Source organism: Macaca mulatta, chromosome 18 (genome assembly GCF_049350105.2).
Source record: "Macaca mulatta isolate MMU2019108-1 chromosome 18, T2T-MMU8v2.0, whole genome shotgun sequence".
NCBI lineage: Eukaryota > Metazoa > Chordata > Mammalia > Primates > Cercopithecidae > Macaca > Macaca mulatta.
The window spans coordinates 42366185-42389016 of NC_133423.1; the positions used below are offsets into that span (position 1 = coordinate 42366185).

At 45.2% G+C, this 22832-nt stretch overlaps 1 protein-coding gene across 3 annotated transcripts in view; it reads left to right on the forward strand.

Annotated features, from left to right (window-relative positions):
* MYO5B (myosin VB) overlaps nucleotides 1-22832 on the forward strand; it is a 397560-nt gene that overhangs the window by 251331 nt on the left and 123397 nt on the right. For all 3 annotated transcript variants that reach the window (XM_015121932.3, XM_015121933.3, XM_077975469.1), the window contains exons 11-14: nucleotides 502-583; nucleotides 1121-1261; nucleotides 9070-9192; nucleotides 10058-10141. In XM_015121932.3, coding sequence (XP_014977418.1) covers nucleotides 502-583; nucleotides 1121-1261; nucleotides 9070-9192; nucleotides 10058-10141 — 430 coding nt within the window. The remainder of the gene's footprint in view (nucleotides 1-501; nucleotides 584-1120; nucleotides 1262-9069; nucleotides 9193-10057; nucleotides 10142-22832) is intronic.

The window sequence follows — 22832 nt, forward strand, 5'->3', positions numbered from 1 at the left end:
AGCTACTCGGGAGGCTGAGATGGGAGGATCCCTTCAGCCTGGGAGGCAGAGGTTGCAGTTAGCCAAGATTGTGCCTCTGCACTCTGGCCTGGGTGACAGAGTGAGATCCTGTCTCAAAAAAAAAAAAAAAAGAGTAAAACATTACATAGTTCTGACTGTTTTCAAAAATGCAAAATTCCTAAAAGGAAACCCACCAAGATATAACTGGTGGTCAATATGAATGATGAAATCATTGCTGACTTTCTTTTTTCTTTTTTAAACTTTCTTTTCCAAAATTTTCCTGCTGTCATTACTTTTCCTAGTTTTGAAAATACGTTTGTTCTTTAATTAGGCTTTGTGTAGTGCTAACATCTGCAACAGTGCTCTCTCTGAACACAAGATGAGACGAAGGGGATTCTGTGGTGGCGTCGGGGGAGACCTGGGTGAGAACAGCTTCGTTGAAGTCCCAGTGATTCCTTTGGTGAAAGGAGATGTCTCTTCTCTTCTCTTTCCATTCTGTAGGTTTGAGACATTTGAGGTAAACAGCTTTGAGCAGTTCTGTATCAACTATGCAAATGAAAAGCTCCAGCAGCAGTTCAACTCGGTAGGCTTGGTTTCCAGACCTGGGGGTACCAGGACTGGGGAGACTCCCCTGGGAGGGACAGCCAGGCCACCTCTCTTCCTCTGAGGTGGGTGGGCCCTGGCTATGTTCTGGTTTCCTGGTGGTGCCTCCAGCTTTCGGAAGGGGCTGTCCACTGCTCAGGAGGGAGAACTGAAGGAGGCAACTGTGCTGAGAGGGGAAATGATCCTCTCCTTGGCTATGACTCCCATTCCTCTGAGCCTGGGTTTCTTAGGGTATTTAAGCAACAGCAAGCCAGACATGGGGCTTCCTTTGATTGATTGGGAATACAGCAACTCAGGTGATTGTTAAAGTGCCCCCAGGAAGTGTCCACCCAGGAATGAGGAATCACCTCACTGTGCTTTGCCTTTCTGCAGTCACGACTATGACTTAGCGTCCAAACCTTATCTGGCAGTTCTCTGCTGTCCTCGAGAACCCAGAACTCGCTGAGCCCCTGGGGGAGGTGAATGTTAAGGTGTGTCTGCCTGCAGTTCACTCGTGCGACCTTTTTACTTGCCATAGCATGTGTTCAAACTGGAGCAAGAAGAATACATGAAGGAACAGATCCCTTGGACCCTGATTGATTTTTATGATAACCAACCTTGTATCGACCTCATCGAAGCCAAGCTGGGTATCTTGGACCTATTGGATGAAGAATGTAAGGTAAAACTGATGATGCAAATTAGTTCAATTCTACGGTAGGGATGTGGTACGAGGGAATCACGTAAGATCTCAAAGGTGGAATTTCATCTGTGATCAGCTGGCCTTCAGTGTGCTGGAAGAAGCGTTGGCAGGCTGCATACTAGAAGCGTGTACTCTTCTGCGTGCTAGAAGGCAGCACATCTAACGTGACTGGCAGGTGTTGCTACACTGGTAAACATGTGCCTCTCTTAGGGGAGCCTGGGTGGCATGGGTTGGCATGATATGATGGTGGTTTGGACTTGATGTCCCAGGTAGCCTAGGTGCCAAGAGAAGAACTGGAACATCTAATGGGCATCCCTAGAAAGTGAAGACTCAAGTCTGGGATCACTATTGCCGCATCAGATGACTTGTGATAGAGCTGCATGGCATGGTGGCAGGTGAAATTCATAGATTTCCCCATCTGGTTTCTGATGGGCTATACCTGGTGGGACAGGGTGAGTGCTGACTTGTCAGCCTGGAGACTGCCTGTCAGCACTGGGAGGGTAAGGTTTAGAGGATCTGGGTTTTATAAGTTACTTGACTTCTTTGGCCTCTGCTTTCCTGCTCAATGATAGGGGTTGCATCTAATCTCCAAAATCTCTCCCAGTTGAGTGGTTGATTGCTAGCAGGGGTAAATATATACCACTTCCTCCAGGGATGGAAACTCTAATCAACAGGTGTAAAAGCCACATGATTCTTGCAGTTGCAAGGGAAAGAACCCACTTGCTTTTACTTTCTGCTCTCCCACATCTTGCCTGTAAAGGGTTAGGTGTGGCTTGATGGTTTGGTAGGAGGTGTTTCCTTCCAGAAGGGCTCTCCTAGTTTCGTTGCCTTTGAAAATGAAAGGAAAACAATAGGACAGAAGACAGAGAAAAATATACCAGTTCTACAGCTTTCGTGGTTTTTTTTAAACCTCCTGAAGGTTTTTAGCATTTCACTAGAGATATGGGCTTCATCCTCAGAGTCAGTATCCGAGCAGAGATAATCTCTCAGTGTAGCAAAGTGTTTGTCCAGGCTTGCTCAACCGGACAGGTAGCAGTAAATGTAAAACAATTGTCCCTAGATTGAGTAGCATGGGCTGAATGGCTGAAGTCACAGCCTAGGCCATCCTGCTGTTCATGACTCACTTTTATTTTCTTGGTTTCAGCATCCACTACCACCACCGCCCTTCCCAAACTTAGCCAAGGTCATGCTCCTTTTCCCCAGTCTCTTTTGAGATTCCCATCAGTAACTGTCTCCTCCAGCTCCACACCCCCGAAGCTAAAGTCAGCACATGTCCTGTGTCCAACCCAGGCCTCTGGGATGCTAAGCTGGTGAGGCTCCCTGGGGCCAGTGCTCAAGGAGGACCCTGGCTTTTCATTCTCCCCCCAGGTGGTGAAGGTGAAGGTCATACACAGTTCTCAGGGCACATGGAGTAGGCAGTTTGTCCTACACAGGTCTGTGGAAAGCCTGGGTTTCCTGTAAATCAGGGTGGTGGGGGCTAGACGTGTCAAGACACTGGGTGGTACTGTGGATGTGGCATGTGTAAACACACTGGTGGCCAAGGAGATGAGATGAACACCACATTAAGGAATAAGACAAAAGTCCACAATGTGGAGACTTTTTGTAACAGGTTTAATTGCTCTGGGAGTTCAGGATGATTTAGCATAGTCTGATAGAGCATCAGTAACAGGTGGATTTTAAGCCAACAGTTGTTATTACATTTGTCAAAACTCATTGAACTGTATGCTTCAGTGAAAGGGTGCGTTTTACTGCATGGAAATTATTCTGCAATGAACCTGACTTTAAAACATAGTGGGGCCTGGAAGCACCCATGGCTGTGAGCCTGAGCAGGTTAGGGAATCCCCCTGGAGTTGCAGTGGCTGGGAAACTTGGTGCCCCTTGGGGAAGGATCCTATTGGGCTGTGGAAGCAGCCTCAGACACGTCCTTTCCTCCCTTTCTCTCAGACACTTTGCAGGGTGAGAGCGAATAATGACATTGCACTGTGAACAGTTGGGTTCTGTGACCCCATGTCGACAAGACACAAAGTCAAATGAAGGATTGGACTCATGGTGCAGAAGCAGCCCATGGGAAAATCAGTTTTCTTGGGGAAGATGTGCAGTGGCAGGGTAGCGAGCTGGGTTTTAAATGAGAGGTGTGGAGATGGGGTGGCTGTGGGTTTAAAGGGGGAGCGTGCAGGGAGCACTCCCCAGGGCCTGTGACTGGTGCCACGGCTGCAGAGGAGAGTGCAGACTGGACCAGGGTATTTATTAAACCACCTGAGGTGGAAAAGCCCCTTTTTAGACAGGCCTCAAACCAGCCACAGACTGCAGTTGTTCCTCCTTTATTCAAGTCCACTCCTCCAAGAAGGTGTTTGATTGTCAGAAATGTAAATTTCCAGGCTGCTCTTAACAGGACTCCAAAGATGCCCGGTGGCGGGTGGGAAGTAGGTGCGCACTATCCTCTGCTGCCTTCTAAGCCCTATTTGGGTTGGCACTTCCTGCTATCCTCTTCCCATTCATCAGTCCACTTTCTCTCAGAGGAACAGGCAACCTTGAACCCTGGAAGCAATTCTAGTGAGAGAAGCCTAGGTGCTGTCTCAGGTTGGAGGTGTTGGAGCAATCAATGGCAGGCCTGGGTGGGGCGGCAGGCTCTGCCCTGTGCCCTGTGATGAGGATTGTTTCCTGGAAGAAGGGAAATCACTCAGGACTGTGGAGTGAAATCAGCTCACTCAGTGGGGATGCCAGTGCCCCCTACCCCCCGTTTTCTCACCCGGCCCAGGCTGCTGTCAGGAGGGTTTACTCTGTATTCAGATCACGGGATTGTTGTTTCTTAAGAAGTGGCCCCAAAGGTTTCCTTGTCTAGCACTTTCGTGTAGAGGTGTGACTCCTGTGATGGAGGGAGGTGAAGTGGCCTTGCTATGTTTATGTATTCATTCACACGAGAAACCACATGTTCACGGAATAGTGCACTGAGCCCCTGCCCTTCAGACATCAGCACTTCTTGAGAGGGTCAGGCAAGCACTGAAGTGTCATCTTCGATGACAAAGAACCAGAAACGCTGTGGAGGAAATGACAGAAGGAAGAGCGCCGTGGGGAGAGCATTCCCAAGCAAAGTCAGATGAGGAGGGGGCATTCCAGGTGAAGGGCATGTCACACTACACTTGGAGAACTTGAAGTGATCTGATTTGTCTGGAACTCCTGGTGGGGACAGGTAAGATTGGCAAGTAGGGACCATGGGAGAATGAGAAGCCATGTCCACCCTGAGCAGGTATTTGGGCTTCATCCTGAAGGCTCTGGGCATCAACCCACAGGGGAGAAGAATAGGAGAAGGGATCAGATGTGAATGATCAGCCCAGACTGTGTGCAAGCTGAGGTGGGGACAGCCTGGAGGAGGCAGCACCATGAGGCCATGTGGTAGGCCAGGCGGGAGGGAACAGGGCTTCCAGGAGCTTAGCAGGGAGAGGGTCTCCGTGAGTCCCTTGAATGGAGCACTTCCTTCCAACGGAGTTGTTGGGACAGAAGTCTAATTTCGGTAATATGAGGAGAGCGGGAGGTGAGGCAGTGGAGACGGCGAGTTTGAACTCTCAGAGGCTTGGCTGTGAAGAGGAAGCGGCGGCGAGAGAGGGGCATGGGCATGGGTGGACTCTGGCCCCCCAGGAGGCAGGGGTGGGTGGATGGAAGGCCAGCCGGGAGAGAGGCCTTTCTTCCATGAGAAGGACAGAAAGGTGGGATGGCTGTGGGTGAATATGAGTTTCTGCATGTTAGAGCAGGAATTTGAGATTTCCTGCTTGACAGCCTCTATTTCCCCATGAAGGAGCTGAGGCATCTGCTGAGAGGCAGCAGGGTCAGAAACTTGAAGAGAATGGAGGAAGGTGGGAATGGCTAACCAGTAAACAGAAAGAGAAATTGCAGAGTGCGCAGATTGTTTTGCTGAGGTTAAAGACCATAAATTGAGTTTTAGGAGTTGTTGAGATCAACTTCCTGCTTAGATCTAGGAACAGTGTCTTAATCCATAGAAGTGATTCTCCGAGTGAAATTTTATTTTTTGGCTGCAGTACTTGTGTAAAAGTATCATGGCAGGGCTTGGTTAAAGGAAGATGAGTTGATGTGTGGTCTTATCCAGCCACCCAGGTATGGGTAAGGAGAGAATGGGTAGTTGGATTCATCTAGACTTAATGTTTTGCTGAGCGTGCAGAGGGCTATTTTGTAAAGGTGAAAAATAAAGGCCTGGAAGTGGCACTAGGGGTGGCTGGCAGGTGAGGAGGAAGGAGCTGCCTCCATTCCAGAGAGCAGTGAGGACTGCAGAGTCCTGGTGGGCCCAGCTGGGTTTCTGTGGTGGCAAAGAGGGAAGGGGCCAGAGGGTACTCCTTAAAGAGCCTGGGGATCCAGAGGTACTTATGGTACAATGATTTGAGAGGTCAGCAGGGGTACAAGGCTTGAAGTATGGAATGGAAGGAGACAGTGAGTGACCAGGAAGGTTGGTGCCAGTGGCCCAGGAAGACAGGGATGAGAAAAGAAGCAGACATAGAATAACTGGCCTTGGGGTCTGGTTTTTTTGTTTGTTTGTTTGTTTTGGTTTTGGTTTTGGTTTGTTTTGAGACAGTGTCTTGTTCTGTCACCCAGGCTGGAGTACAGTGGTGTCATCACAGTTATCACTGTAGCCCTGACCTACTGGGCTCAAGTGATCCTCCTGCCTTAGTCTCCCCAGTAGCTGGGGCTACAGGCAAGTGCCACCATGCCTGGCTAATTTTTAAGTTTTTTGTACAGATGAGGTCTCTCTGTGTTGTTGCCCAGGCTGGTCTTAAACTTGTTGGGCTCAAGCCATCCTCCCACCTGGGCCTCCCAAAGTGCTGGGATTACAGGTGTGAGCCATTGCACCTGGTTGTCCTTGGGGTCCTTAAAAGTCAGCTCCTATCAGCAGCTCTGTTGGGGGCAGGCTTTGGCCTCAGAAGCTGTCCCAGGCCAGCAATGGCAACATCTGTGATAGAGAGTACAGTTCTGTCTAGAGTTCCACAGGGAACACTGAGAGGGGCTTAGGGAGCTCAGAACTTGTACTCCCCCACTGCCATGCCTGCCTTTTTTTTTTTTTTTTTTTTTTTCTATTTTGTTTTACTAGCAAGGAGTGGAATCAGGTCTAATGTATTTTTAACAGCTTTAATGAGATATAATTGACATATCATACAATTCACCCACTTAAAGTATACAATTTGGTGGTTTTTAGTATGTTCACAAAGTTGTGCATCCATTACCAACCACGGTCAATTTTAGAACATTTTCATCACCCCCTAAAAAAGCTCTTTAGCAGCTACTCCCCATTGCCCCCCTGCAGCCCCGGGCAACCACTAATCTACTTTCTTTCTGTATGGATTTGCCTATTCAGGGCATTTAATACAGATGGGACCTTTACTTTTTGATGTGATCAGTGGTCAGTACCATAAGGTCAGAGGGATTTAGGCCTCTGAGGAACAGAACCTATCTAGATGAGGACCGAGCTGTAGTCCCGGCTCCTGGCTCAGTGCTCTCTCTGCATTGCTTTGAGAAGAGCAGAAAGAAGTTCATATAAGCTGTATGTGGATTTCCTTTATAAACGATTCCGTTCAGCTGCATATTATGGAGCTACTGATATCCATGACCCAGAAGCTACCAAAGTATAAGATTTTTTTTCTTTCTCCTGTGGCTGTTTAAAATCTACTTCTGTGGAAAGATTTTTGGAGATAAGCACCTTCTACCTTATTCTGCTTTTGTGGTGCCCTTTAAAACTCTGTTGTCAGGCAAGAAGAGTTAACTTGTTCTGCTTGGAACCCCAGCTCTGCTATTTAATGGCAAAAGCCACAATTACTTTTGCACCAACCTAGTACTTCCCCATTATGTGACCTTGGCAAGTTACTTAACCTCTCTGTCTCCATTTCCTTATCTCTAAAATGCTTACAAACATAGCACCTAGCGGACATGATTGTTCGAGGGTTAAATGAATTGATACATCTAAAATGTGTAGAAAATGGCCTGGCAAACAGTAAGCACTGTGGGCACTACCTGTATCATCTGAGACTCTTGATCATGGTTAATTCCTGCTGGCCCTTATTTGTAGTTGGAGATGGAGTGGGCAGCAACAGGAGAGACTGATCCTTGTCAGAAAATATGGATACACTTGACCTTGGTTGTTCGTTTCCTCTGCTTATCAATTCACACCAATCTGAATTACTGAATATGTAGGATTATGGAGTCTTCTCACAGAAGTCCAATTTCATCTCCAAGGCAAGATGATTTTGTTCCTAGCCAATTTTACGTGTTTGCCTGTGTGGGGCTTCCCACCATGGTTCTGTCTGCCTCAGTTTTGCCAGTCCTTCTAGGTCCCTCTTGTGCCCATCCTCTGGCCCAGCCAGTCCTGACATCCGTGCTGGGAAGACCCCTCCTTCCTTCACACCCGGTGGTTCTAAACACAGAATGCTTGGAGACAAATATAAAACAGTATATATAGAAAGTGCTGAATTAAATATATTTTATTGTCTGCCCAGTACAATTAATAGCCTCCTTCAAGATAGTTTTCTTTTCTTGAACTTCCTTTGATGCTTAGCACTGAGTATTCAATATTAGTTATGCCAAAATGAATCTTGAGCAAAATCAATTTGCTTACAAAGGATTTAAGAAATTGGTTCCCAAGTATGTAAGCATTTTCTTTATGGCGCGGATTTTATTAGTTTACCATAAAAATCTCTTTGTAAACGGCTAGTGCAAGGGTCACCTTCAACCCTTCCTGATCCAAATATGCAATCTCAACCAAAGAAGGGCAGGTCAATTAGTGACCCGTCACTGAGGACTGGACTGTTTCTGGTCAGTAGGTGTGTGCAGCGATGACCAGGGATGACAAGAGGGAGCACCTTCCTGTTGGAAGAGTTGCTGTCATCCTTGACAATTTGAGTGGTAGTTACAGTGACTCTGTTATATTTTCAATGAAGCAAGATGCTTTTTACGTTTAAAGCCATCCATAAAGATATTGAAAGGGGCCGCCTTTCAGAATTCTTAATGCAGTGGAACCTCTAAGTCTGACTTTAGACAGTGGGAGATGCAGAGATTAGCACCATGTAGATCACTCACTAGGTACTTAGTTCCCACTGCATGGCCAGAGCCCAGTTCTAAGTTCTTTCAGGGACACATAAGCAACGTAAGGCACAGCCAGTCCTTGAACCCAACAAACTTACAGTTTGTAGTGACGAAACTCAAAACTCAGGGGTGCACAATATGCTAGGGCACGTGTAAGAGCTTGACTGCGAGGAATCCCAAAGAAGAGAGAAGCAAGATCAGCAGTGGTCAGGAAAGGAAAGAGTTGAGCCAGACCTGGACTATGGTATTTAGGTGAATTTAGGGAGGGAAGGTAGGTTTTCCTGTGGCAGGAGTTCACCTGGGTGAGTGGGTAAGCTTGGCACTGCAGGTGGATGTGTTTGTGATGCTGATGTCACAGCCCCGGTTGCAGGGAAGTAACTTCAGGTGGTCCTGCAGGCTGTGACTCCGCTCCTGTGACCTTAGATTTCACCCTTATCCTCCCTAGCTCTTGCAGTGTCTGCCAACCAGCAGGCTCAGCTGCTCCCACAGGTCCCACAGGAGCCAACCCACAGGGGATGAGGGCACACCGTGGCAGGATCCTGAACATGTGTGGTTGAATTGTTCTTTGCACCGTCCAGTTAAGGTCCCAGTTCAAGGGCTAAATCAACCTTCATGGAGCTGGCCTACTGATCCCATCCCTCTGCTGCAACCCAGGGCTTCCTTCTTCCTCCTCACAAAGCACTCTGCCCTGTCTTGTGGTTCTGCAGGTCCCCAAAGGAACTGACCAGAACTGGGCTCAGAAGCTCTATGACCGGCACTCCAGCAGCCAGCACTTCCAGAAGCCCCGCATGTCCAACACAGCCTTCATCATCGTCCACTTTGCAGACAAGGTGGCTCTCCTCTCTGTTGGCTTGGGTATTCCCTTGGCCCCTCTCTAAGTAGACTTACTGGGCTCTAGACCTAGAGAGAAGGCTGTCCCTTCTGAATGCAAATGGCCTGAAGCCTCAGCTAGGTTCCCCTTCCGTCCTCTTTTACCCACCCCTCTACTTCTAGGGGATACCAAGCTTACCACAAGGCAGAACTTCACAGGGGGTGCTATAGTTGCCCATTCATATATATATACACACACATATATACACACATATATACATACACACATACATGTCTATATATATACATGTCTGTGTATGTGTGTGTGTATATATATATATATATAAAAATTCTAAAGCCGTTAAGAGTCTACCCTCACGGAGCTTGAGAGAGAAGGGAGAGCTGAAAACAAAGTACCGAATGGTTTGGCTTCTTACCTGAAGCCAGTGTGGCTGCTCTCCAGGGGGCTGCTTTCTCAGTAACTGGTGCGTGCATAGAATTTTTCTAAGTGGATTTCTGTTTGCTATGCACTAGCCTGGTGTTTCTTAAATTGTAATGTGTGCATAAATCACCTAGGGTCTTGTTAAAATACAGATTGATTCATTGGGTCTGAGATGTGGCTGAGAAGCTGCATTTATAGAGCCCTAAAGAACCCTTTTATTATGGGAACTCCCTTTAAAACAATTTCTTCCACAAAATGAATAGTCAGTTCCCTGTACGTAAATCCTGACCACTTACTGGGTTTGCATTTTAAGTGGCAACATCTGTGGGTTTCCTATCTACTCACAGCTCTTTTCAGAAAATGCTGCATGGATGAGATGAAAGTGGTTGAGAAACTGCTGAAGCACTAACGACTGTGTCTCTCTCTGGTTGCTGTGGCCCCAGGTGGAGTACCTCTCTGATGGTTTTCTGGAGAAAAACAGAGACACGGTGTATGAAGAGCAGATCAATATCCTGAAGGCCAGCAAGGTAAAGAGCGTCAGAAGCGGGGAGTGGAGCAGGAATGCCCGTGGCCAGTGCTGGGCAGGGAGTGGTGATGCAACCCCTTTAGGGCGGAAAGACAGAGATGCTGGGCAGGGAGGAGGCCAAGGGACTTGTCGGTCATTTCAGTATGAAAACACTTGAATGGCCATACCACCGTGAATGTGTCCGATCTTGTCTGAAAACACTTTAGTATGGCCTGATGGAAGGAAGAAAGCAAGGAGTGTAGGGGCATGGGGAGAGAACTGGGAAAGTTGCCTGCTAATGGAGGGGATAGGGGAGCATGGGAGGTGACAGGTAGAGAATGGTGAGTGCAGTGATGGAAATGTAGCTGGTGTCCGTCATGTCATCTGTCCTTTGTCCCCTGCCTGCAGATGTAAGATTATTTAAACCCCATCACATCTAGTATCTGCATTTAATTTGTTGAGCGGTCTATAGAACCTCTCTATAAGCAGAAATTTAATGGAATAGAAGGTGGGATTTAAGGAACACTTCAATCTACTACTTTGGACTCTTTCTCTGTTATTATCAGAATTTTATTTATTTCCAAGCATAGGAAAAGGTAGCAAATATTGTGTCCATTCTAGACGTAGAGGAAAGAAGGCACCAATTCACCCAAACATATCTTTATTAAACACCTGCTTTGGAAGGCCCTGCCCTAAACACACCATTTTCACACAAAGGTGAGCAAGACAGAGTCTACACTGTGGTTGCTCCCCTTTTAATGGGCTGTGAGTGGGCAGATGAAGACACACACAGGTAACTGTGAAAGGAGAGAAGGAGCAGTGGGAGAGGATGATGCAGTCAGGGGAAACATATGCGCCGGCACTCAAAAAGTCTACTGTGATGCAGATGCTGTTGCTGGCTTTAGCCCTGCAGAGGAAGCCTGGGGCCAGGGGTAGGGGAACTTCCTAGGATTTAGGAGGCTTTCTCCCAGACCACATGATACTGAACTCACTGCAGGGGCCTGATAACATTGTGGAAATGGCAGATTAAGTTCTCTTTGTGATAAGCTTTAGATGAATGCAATAGGATGAGATGATAGAATGGAGAAAGTATATCCAGCAAAATGGACTCAGGACATAAAGCCAAGTAAACCCAGTTCTATCACGTGGTGAGGGGTTTAGGGAGGATTTGAGTCGCTAACAGCATGCAGACTGCCAATAACAGACCCCTGCCCAGTGTGATCTCTGGGTATCTGGAACATCAGAGAATTAGTCATCACTGGGACAAATTGGCTCTGGGTAAAAGTAAATATCACTTTGGAGTTCAGTGCAAGTTTGACCTTGCAGCTCCCTAAGTTTTTAGATCTCCAGTTTGTGGTGGTTAATATGACTTTTTCCATTTTTTCATGAGGGTGGTGACATAGGGAGGAGCCCCAAGGCACAGGGAAAGAAAGTAGATGGAAGTGGTCTGAGCACTAGGAGCCCCTTCCTCATGATGGTCTCTTACGATGCCTGGAGGCCAGTGATGACCTATAGGGCCAGAAAACTCTGTTGTCTTGGTAGAAGTTTCTCCTTTCAGATTAGGAGCAGAAACGAGGGATGGAGGGAAGAGAGGTGGGTACTTTTTATTTAGTACAGAGTCTGATTCTGCCATTGTATTGATTTCTGAGCATCTTAATTTGAGTGACTCTCGGGGATTCCAGAATCTAAAAAGGAGTGGTGCTAGGAAAACTCTGTTATACTCACTCTCCAGCAGGTTATCTTTTATTAATAGATGAGCTGCTTTTCCCTATTTTTATTTAACAGCTTTATTGAATATTTGTGTAGTATATAGTGGTAACCAACACATGTAGTTAATCTCATGGAACTTAGTGAAAAAGATGCACAGTTTAATTACAAATTATGGAAATGTTAAGAAGGTCAAGAAGAAGGTGTTGTGGAAGAGAATGATAAGGGTAGGTTGGTGGCCCCCAAGACCACCTCCAGGTTCAACCATTTGCTAGGAAGACTCACAGAACTCAGCATATAATTATGGTTATAATTTGTTACAGCAAAAAGTAAACAGCAAACTCAGCAAAGGGAGAGGTGGATGGGGTAATGTCTCCAGGAGACCAGGCACAAGCTTCCAAGAGTCCCTTCCACCTAGAGTCATACAGGATGCATGTAATTCCCCCTAGAAGCAAGTCATGACACTTCTTTTGAAATGCCTACCAGGGAAGGTCACCTGAGCTCAGGCAGCCAGGGTTTTTATTTGGGGTTGATTCTATAGGCACCCTTAGCCTAGCACAAACCAAAATTCCAAAATCCCAGAAGGAAAGCAGATGCTCAACATAAACGATATTGTTTGCATGAGCAATTTAGGCACAATGAACAGTTCTTACCAGGGAATGGTGAAAATCCAAGTTCCCCTGACACCAGCCAGGGGTCAAGCAGCCTTTCTAAGGATAGCAGATGCAGGCCTGCTGTGTTAGCTCTTTTCTATACAAGAATATTGTTTTAGATTGCAGGTACTGGGTTTTTATTAGAAATTAAACATAAGTTCAAAAAAATAAAAATAGTGTAGAAATATATAAAATAAGTCTTCTTTCCCACTCCTTGACCCATCTTTTGGTGGGTGAGAATGTACCCTATTCTGCATGTTGATACATCTTTTTAAGATTAAAATAACTGTATTATAGACACATAGTCCTCTGTAATTTAATTTTTCAGTTACCGTTGTATCTCGGTTGTCTTTCCACATGCGTACACATCTATTTCTCTTTTTTAAACAACTGCTGATAATTTGCTATTTCAAATAATGTAACAATGAATATCCTTTATGTATATCTTTGCATACTTCTGTACAATTATGTCTGTTGGGTAAAATTTTAGAAGTGGATTGATGATGGTTCAAAGAGTATGCACATCAAAAGTGTATAGATGTTGCTCAGTTGGAGGACAAAATAGGTATGATCTACTCTTGAAATGCAACTTCCTCCTTCTCTATCCTGCCCACCAACCACAATGCTAGCTTTCCCGCTCCCCAGCTAAAACTTCTAGAGAGCCAGTGACCTTGTTGCCACCCCTGTCCCCATCCCAGCAACACCCCTGAGATGCAGTGTAGCAGCACTGAGATTGACCAAGAAGGGCTCTGGCCGACCAGACACTAGCTGGAGGAGGGCTTGAGAACTCTCTGGCCTGAGCCCCTCCTAGCCTGTTTCAGACGTCTCAAAAGACAGAAAGCAAAGATTGATGCTGTATCACCATAAACCTGCAGATGGGCTATACACAGACTGCAGCTGCAAATCAAAGAGTGATTGTAAGTATGCTCTATACCATTCAGGCAGATGGGCATGTCTGGCAGCATCTGTCATTTTAGTATCTTTAAAGCTCATCATTTACTGAGTGAGTGGCTGTATTTTCTTTAAAATTTTTAGTTTTCATAGTAGCCGTATGAGGCATATGTTTCTAACTCCGTATTAAAGAAAAATGAAAACCTAGAAAGATACAAGTTTCTATGTCATTACATTAAAGTTGTAATGCTTAATTTTTTATTGTTTTTCATTTAGCGCAGCTAAATCTCAAATCCTGTTTGTAAATTCATAATTTTACTTAAAGTACTTTTATGAGAGACTTTTTTTTTTTTTCCGTCGGGTGACATCCTTGATAAGAAATTAACAAGTCGTCATGAATAATTAAGCAGTAGGGGATAGAAGATACCCATATACTCTACCAATCAAAGGGATGTTCGAAGAACTCCCACTAAGAGCAGTGAAATAACATGGTGTTAATGAGAATGTAATTAGTGAAGCCAGTTCCATTGCCTGAGCAGTTGTAATGTAGCTAATTGCTTTCTCAGCTATCAGAGCTATAAATAGACTTAAGAAATGCCTCTTTAAAACATGACTTCAAGTTTTTAACAGAGTCATTTGCTTTAAATACTAAAGGATGGAGATTTTCTCTTCCAATTTTTATTTATTATGAAAAGGAATAATTTATCAACCAGGAAAAAAAAGAGCACTTTAAAAGGAGAATGTTTTTCCTCTGAAGATTTCCTATTCCTGACCACCACTACACATAGGTCAGAGGGACAAGCTGTGGGTCACATGTTTATGCCAGCATGTGCTGGGCAGTGAGGGTGTATTGGGCAGCGTTTCTGGGCTATGGGGCAGGCATCCCGATGCCATCTTTCCACTCTATCCCAGCATAAGGGATCTTGAGATGCATGTGGTCCAGAGGCCACCTTGACCCAAAGTCACCTACCCTGAGTTCATGAACCCTACACCTCCTTCCCAGAATTAATATTCCAACAAACTCATCCCCCTCTGCATCTCAGAGATCCTACCACTTCCAAATGCAGTCTCAGTGACAGAGACCTACAATTAAAACCTAGATTTTGGACTGAACCTTGGTCTTGTTGGTACCCAAATTACAGCAGAGGAACAGCTCAGACAAGGCCCTGGTGTTCACTCCCCTTCTCCTTCCTGCTGCTTATGGCTTGACTTTGGCTTGTCAAGGAATGACAAGCACACATATCCATTGCTTTCCATGCTGATATGTTTTTTTAAAGTTATACACACATACCTTGTTTTGACCAAATAAGTTTGCTTTTTAAAAATCTTACGTTTACTTTTAATTTTTAAACTTATTTTCTATATAGGAGCTTGAGATAATAAACATACTACAAAATGTTCTCAAATGTACTTTGAGTGCTTCCTGTTTAAATGTGCTGGTATTTGAAAAGCTTCTAGCAATACTTAAACTAAGCCGGACACGATATAGGATAACTTTTTAGTTGACTAAACAATATCGTCTCCTTTATAATACAGAAGCGTCCATGTTGTCTTCCAAACAAAGTGAAGTACTGAGACTTTTCCTCCAAAGCCTATTTAAAACCCTTTTAAAATATTCATCTAAATGTCAGAGATTTTTCCCTCCAAAGGATACCATTAGTCACGTAAAAAGAATTGATTGAAAGGAAAATGTGTTTATTACGTTTACAGCCATAGATTTTTTTTAAAAAGAAAAGATTCTGGGGAAGAGACCCCAATCAAACTGCTCTTGTACTGAGTCTTATTTTAGCTTTATGTGTCTGTTTCAGAGGAAATATCTTTTATATTCTTATACACACAAATGAGTAGGTGTGATTTCCAAGGTAACAGCTATGTGTCAGCTGTAATTGACTTTTTCTAAACTGCCAAATGGCCTTTAGAAAGTCTTTTCATGCTTCTTAGTCCCTTTTCGATTTGCTCCGGGCTTTTAAAATCTATATATAGAAATGAATAGCAGAGAATGCCAAAGCCAGTCCCTATGTACAGGTTTTAAACAAGTGACAGGAAAGTGTGGGTTTGTCTGGAGGTCCTTCCTTGAGCGTTTGAGTTTGAAGGGGGAAAATTGTGAGAAATGCCCAGGTGACTGCCCTAAGGTAAATTGTGGCAGCTCTCTTACTGCTCAGTCAGCTTATAAACAGACTGCTTAATAGCTCTAAACACATAATTGGAGTTCGTCAGTTGCCCTGATCTGATCACTATACACTACCTATGTCAAAACATTACTAGGTACCCCATATATGTACAGTTACTATGTGTCAATTAAAAAATAAAAATTTAAAAACTTCTTCCTTTCACTCAGAAATGTGATCCTTTGTATGGGTCCTTTGTCAAGTAAGAGCTTGGTGACTACTTTTCACTGTGACTCCGAGCTTGTGTAGAGTTGGGACACTCCTCGGGTGAGGTGTCTTTACCTAGCCCAGTCTTCTTAAGGGATGGGTGTGGATGGGGTCAGTAATGTGTATTTCTTGCTTGGGTCTTTTGCGGTTGTCTACAGCCCAGCGTTGAACATGGTATCTCTTAGTCTTTCAGTCCTGTCATCAAACTAGATCTCTTTCTATGTTCATTGAGTTTATAAAACAAATTTTGAATAGAATACGAAGCATACTACCCCTCCTTTTGAGAACTAATGTTCCAACACAGTCATCTTCCTCTAAATCCCAGATTCTACCACTTCCAAATGCAGTCTCAATAGCAGGAACCTAAATGAAAACCCAGCTTTTAAAATAACATACAAACTCTTCAGACTAAACCTTAATTATATTTGTATCCAGATTATAGCATGGTGCCAGCTTAGGTACAAATCTGCCTTGGACAATTTTTACTTTCTGCTCTTAAGTTACAAATTCCCTGTTTAATGTATAAAACTAAAAGCACAGATAGCCTTTCTAATGGAAGCAGGAGAAAGGGGCTGAAATCTTAAAATCCTCCTATTGGTGATTCTGATTTCCAGGTTCCTAGTGTGATTTTCTCATACACATCAAGCATCCCAAATCTAGAATGCTCTAAAATTTGAAACTTTTTGAGCACCACATGACACTCAAAGGAAGTATGTCTACGGCCATACCACCCTGAATGTACCTGGTCTTGTCTGATCTCGGAAGCTAAGCAGGATCGGGCCTGGTTAGTACGTGGATGGGAGGAAATGCTCACTGGAGTATTTTGGATTTGGGGTATTCAGATTAGGGATGCTCAACCAGTAAGTATAATGTAAATTCTCCAAAATCTGAAACACTTCTGGTCTCAGGCATTTTGAATAAGGGATACTCAATCTGTACCTGTTACTGACCTTAGGGCTTAATATATTTTTTCACAGTAAAAGCTACTATGAATGATTTCTGTAAATTTGACCCCCTCCCCACCATCTAGTAGTATAGTTATGCAGATTGTTAACTTCTACCCATGTCTCAAACATCTTGAAAATTCACTTCAGAAAGTACATGAATTAGAATCATTTAATATGATTATTAAATGTTTTGCTTTGCCGTGACAGATTGGCATAAATCACAATGACATCTTCAAAATGTGAACCTGCCTCTAGCCTTCCATTATTTCCCCATGGAACTTTCTCAGCACCAGTCTGACTGGGCCACTTTGTCCTTTCTTACCTGTGTCTTGGCACTCTGGCGCTGGTCCATGGAGCCCCCAGGCCCGGCTCTCCTCTCCTCCCCTCTCCTCCCCTCTCCTCCCCTTGTCCCCTCCTCCGCTCCTTCCCCCCATTCTGTTCCTGCCACTGTCAGTGTTTAGTTCACTTGAATACTGTTCATCTGTGGCTTTCTGTCATAGACAGTGAGGACAAACAAATGGGCCTTCAACATGCGGCTGCTGGATAAGGTTTGCATCCAGAGAAAACTCTGGCTGTTGGGTGGAATGTGTTTGGGTGAAGGTGTGCCCGGAGGTACACCCTCACACTTTTGGTGACTGTAGTGATCCAGGAGAGAGCTGGGTAGTCCTGAGCTGGAGCAGCAGACTCTTCATTAATGAAAAAAAGGACTGCATACTTGATTGAAATATAGGAAGTAGGGCAAGGGCAGGATCCTAGCCTAAACCTAGGAAGTCAGTGGGTGAAGGTGGTTTGGGCTGTATTGAATTCAGAGTTCCCAGTGGAACACCTAGAGGGAAGAAGAGCGAGCTGGAATTGTGGATCGTAGTAATGGGAAAAGATCCAGACTGGAGTGGCAGGATCTGGGAGGGATAGTTGGAGCCATGGCCTGGGGGAGACTGTCCTCAGGGACTGAGGTAAGTGGTGAGGATGAGGCTCTGGAAAATGGCAATGCAAAGGAGGGAAGTGCAGGAAAAAGCCCCGTGGGAGGTTCTGGGAAGGGAGTTGGGCAGGGAGAAGATTGGAGGAAGCAGAACTGCTAAGTCTCAAGAAGGGACCTTTATAAGGAGGCGAGGGCCAGTGGCGCGGAGGGCTTTGAAGAGGTCGAGTAGGATCAAAAATGAAACCACACCTCTTCTAGCCATTGGACTTGATGAGCACTGGAGTTGCTCTCAAGGCACATTTCAGCAGTACAGGGAGGAGGCCATCTGGTGGAGGCAGGTTTGAGGAGGAGCGGTGTGGAGGGTGGTGTCCATCTGTGGACGCCTTGCTGGAGGTAATCAGTGGTAAAGTAAGAGGAGAGACAGGCTGAGCAGGGAGGGGTTTGAAGCAGCAGAGAAGCTTGAACATAGCTGTGTGCTTGGTGGATAGAAGCCAGGGGATGGAGTGGTTCGAGTATAAGAAAATGCAGGAGTCCAGGTCAGGGAGTGAGTTAAAGGAATCGTCTGGTCAGCTCTTCCATTTTTATAGATGAGCAAGTTAAGATCTAGTAAGCCTGAGAGTTTGCCGTAGGCCACACGGCTATCAAGTTGCAGGGTCATATCTAAAGTTCAGGTCTCCTGACCCAGTCCCATGCCCTTCCTGCTATACCTCATTACTTCTGAGCTCCCTGCTAGGTTGTAAGCTCTTCTGGTCTCCCTGGTCTCTCTTGACTCCTCTAGGCACCCAGGACAGGGCTTCATGTGCAATGGGCTCTTCCTTATGCTGCAGCCAGGGATCTGTTTAGAAAGAACTGCCATCTCTGGTTCTAGTCATGCCACTCTCTGTGGTGTATTGTTGCTTGGACTCTGGAGCCAGGCTGTCTGGGTTCACATCCTGACTTTGCTACTTACAGCTCTGTGATCTTGGGCCCTAAGTCTCAGTTTCTCATCTGTAAAATAGAGTGCAATGGTGCTTACACCATTGGGAGGCTTGGAGGAGTTCATGTGTGTCAGACATAGTTAACATGCTCAATAAATATTAGCCCCTGTTATTTTAACCCTTTAATGACTTCCCATTGCTTTTAGGATAAAAATAAGAATTTTTAACTGAGGCTTACATGAGCTGGTCCCTCTTACTTCCTTCTCACTGTGTACATTATAGGTTGACCGGCTTTATCTTAACCCCCCCGAATACACAAAGTGCCTTCATAGGTGCCGTTACTTCCACCCCACAATGTGCTGTCCTCCCCATCCAGTGTCCTACAGTTCAGACTTCCCTTCCTAAGAGAATCCTTTCTTCATTTCCCACATCCCAGACCCCCGATTCAGTTGCATCTTTGTTTATTTCCTTTAGGATATTCATCTTCTTGTCATTATGATTTTAATTGTGGGTTATTTTCATTAGCATTCTACTTCCATGCTAGACCATAAGCTCCATGATATAGAAGAGGCTAGGCTTGTTCTATAACACTTTTGTGTTGCCAGTCCCTAGCACAGCATTGGTTGCATATTTGAGAGTCAGTAAGTGTTGATGGGTTAATGCGTGGATGAATGAATGAATGAGCAAACTAGTCAATCTAGTTTCTTAACAGTCAGTGACCTAGTATTTACTTTCTCTTGTTTGACTGCACATGGAATTGAGTACCTAATAAAAGTATCATTTTTTTATGATGTTGGCATATGGATTTTAGCCACAGATCTTAAATTGTGTTTTTATTTCTGACAGCTTACTAGTTACCTTGCCATCTAAAAAGACAATATTTATGATTTTGAAATACCATGCATGAAGAGAGGAGGAAGATTTATTTCAAAGATGCTGAGAATAGGAACAGAGTTGTCACCTGTTGGCAGCTAATACTTGGGGGCATCCTTAGTGATCTCACTGGGGGACCCTCCCGGGTACCTGCCTGACAACAGTATCATCAGTATCCTTAGCAGGGATTTGTCTCTTTATCTCCTTCCATGGAGATGTTTAGACGCTGCATGTTGTAAATAGGATTATCCCTTCCATGCCCTGAGGCAGGGATTCGAGGTGTGCTTTGCTTAGGAATATGGTAGCATTCTCTCATGCTAATCCTGGTGTCAGCAGCCTATTGTAGCCACAGAATAGCCAGCAGTGAGAATGGGCTTGAGCTGCTCACCAGAGATGGCCTTAAGATCATTGGTTGGTGCTTTTAGACTGAACTTAGAACCCAGGTCAGGGAACTAAGGAGCTGTAACTTTTATTTGCATGCAAGTCACTCTGGTGGAAAATGGAAATTGGATGCTTCTAATGGTTGCTGTGTCTGTGGGAAATGAGGAGTGCAAGGGAAAAGTGAAACTGACACATGTTGATTCCAGCATGGTTGTGCATCTAGGTGCACATGTACATGGTTGTTTCATTGCTTTATAACCCATTAGACTAGCTCCTGTGCTGTGCAAAACAAAACACTGACTTGTGTTAATTTCTCTTGACTCTAAAACTGAAACTCCTGAAATGTATGAACTTTGTAATAACTAAGAATGAGGTAAGAGGAGCTAATTTTTTTGTTTGTTTTTAGTTTAAAATGCTTGATGTAGAAGATTAGCCTATAATTTTCACCAGCATTAGGTGCTGTTTTAAGCATTAGGCATTGTAACCTTGTATGTATGTGCAGGTGGGCACACTCATACTGATCCACTGCGATTGTGAAGTGTTCCTGCATAAGGTGAGGCTTAAGCCTTGCTGAAAACAAACCCTTGGATCCATGGAATTCATACAAGTTGCTTTGTGCTTGATCTTATCCAAAAGGCTTAGAAGTGATATGAGTTACTTTAATATGTGAAAAATACCAGAGTCATCAGACTGAGGGGGGTTCACTGAGCAAAGTGTCTGCATCTCTCCGGTTTCTCCTTGGACGTGACTTAGGTAGTTGCTAATGGTCTTATGCCTGCCCTAAGTGAGGTCAGGTTGCAAGAAGCCCCATGGGAATGGAATGGTCATCGTGTGTTTTATACTCCTGGTCATATCACCCTGGAACTCCAGCACAAAGGTACCTAATAAGGTTGCAGAAACTGCCTTTGAGTGTGCTAAGTCACCTGAATCTGACAGGTTCTGAGAACAGTTCTAGTGTGCCACCAGCACCATCTGGCTACTCTGCCTAGACACTGTAATGTGCTAATGTGACATCATGACTCTGTACTGTCAGGTATCTCTGACGGCAGGAGGGAGATGAGCTGGGGCCCACTGTAGAGTGTAATGTGAAAAAGCTCATATGCATTGCCTTGTTTTGATATGCTTCTAGGACTTTTTGAATACACCTAGAATAGTGAATTATTTTGTGAACTTTGTACCTATTCTTACGTGATTCTTTGTTTCCAAGCTCTTGGCATGATACTCTTGGTATGAAAGCCTTTGTAGTGCTCAGTAAATATTCCATTAGGCTGGACCTTAATTTATTGAAGGTCTCGGCAGTGCAGAGCATCACCAGAGCATGAGCTGTCACTACTGTATGGGACCTGAAGATGATGCTGCCTCTTCAGTAGGTAGCGTGCCTTAGCCTGAATCTCCTACGAGTCTCAGGAGATGATGTCAGCTGGAGAAATGTTTCATGGAAGTGTTATCTTATGTATTTCATTGTTATTGCAAGTACCTCAAAAGTCAAGGCTATGTCTGAAGCCCTTTTATATCTCTACTTCCTTGATATTGTGGGTTTAAATGACAAGGCTATATTTATGTATTGAAACAAGCTCTGACCTGGGCATCCAGAGGTCGAGGTTCTAGCACAGGCTCAGCCTTTGACTAGCAGCCCTTTGAGAGCTGGTGCTGGCCATTGTGCTTGGTGGTGGAGGGAACAGAGGTTGGAGCAGGATTCCGGTAGGTTCCTTCTCACCAGTCGTCTATATCCTCAACTGCCACATGGAGGTGAAAGTTGACCTTTACAGTTGTTCCAGATCTAAAATTCTATGTTGTTTCTTCAGATCAAAAATACAATTTCTTAAGCATCTGTACTTATGTGGTTTAGAAAGATCATTCATATAGGCCGGGCATGGTGGCTCATGCCTTTAATCCCAGCACTTTGGAAGGCCAAAGCGGGCGGATCACGAGGTCAAGAGATGGAGAGCATTCTGGCTAACATGGTGAAACCCTGTCTCTACTAAAAATACAAAAATTAGCTGGGCATGGTGGTGTGCCCCTGTAGTCCCAGCTACTCAGGAGGCTGAGGCAAGAGAATCACTTGAACCTGGGAGGCAGAGCTTTCAGCAAGTGGAGGTTGCGCCACTGCACTCCAGCCTGGTAACAGAGCAAGACTCTGTTTCAAAAAAAAAAAAGATTGCTCATGTATATAACCCCTAGTAAAAGTAAAACTAGATAATGTCTGAGCCCTACATGCTGGGCACTATTCTACATGCTTACATGGATTCTCTCATTCAGTTCTCTCCTCAGCCCTTGTTCTTGGGAGGAAGGGAAGTCTCAGCAAGTGTAGAGCTCAGGATTCAGCACAGACCTCGGGGTGGGGGGTGGGGGGGGCGTCCCAGGGCACCACAGAGCCTGTGGGAGACACAGACAGGAGCGATGGATGCTTTGGGAGAGGGTCACAGGAGGGACAGGGCTCAACCTTGAAAGAGGGGCCTCTCAGGATAAGTACAGAAGAGAAAGGAGTGGGGGTATTTCAGGTAAGAATAGCACAGTAAGCAAAGGTATAGAGGCAGGAGCAGTGAGCATTGTGCCTGTGGGACAGCAACGTGACCGGCTGGATGGTTTTGCAAGGTATTGTCTGAGAGGGGTGAGTGGGATCCGATCAGGGAGCCCTCAGATACTAGACTAGGGAGTTCAGACACAGTGGCAGGAGAGGGGAGCCATGCATTTAAATGGGGGTTAAAGAGGGTGCAGGGTAGGCAAGAAGGAGCGCAGAGCCTAGCATCTGAGGCACTAGCATTTAGCCTCTCTTCTGTTGAGATTGGAAGTGGTTAGCGAATGGGATTAGTGAATGGGGCCTATGTGTTCCTTTCCCCCTGCCTTTCCCCCACCTTTCCCCCCACCTTTTCCCCCCGCCTTTCCCCCCCCCGCCTTTCCCCCCGTCTTTCCCCCGTCTTTTCCCCCCGTCTTTCCCCCCCACCCCTGCAGGAGTGTGGTAAAAGCCTTGTAATACTTCATTCTAGCCCCAGCATTGACTTCCCCAAGGGATGATGGCAGGACTGTTTCTGTCAGATTGAACATCTTGA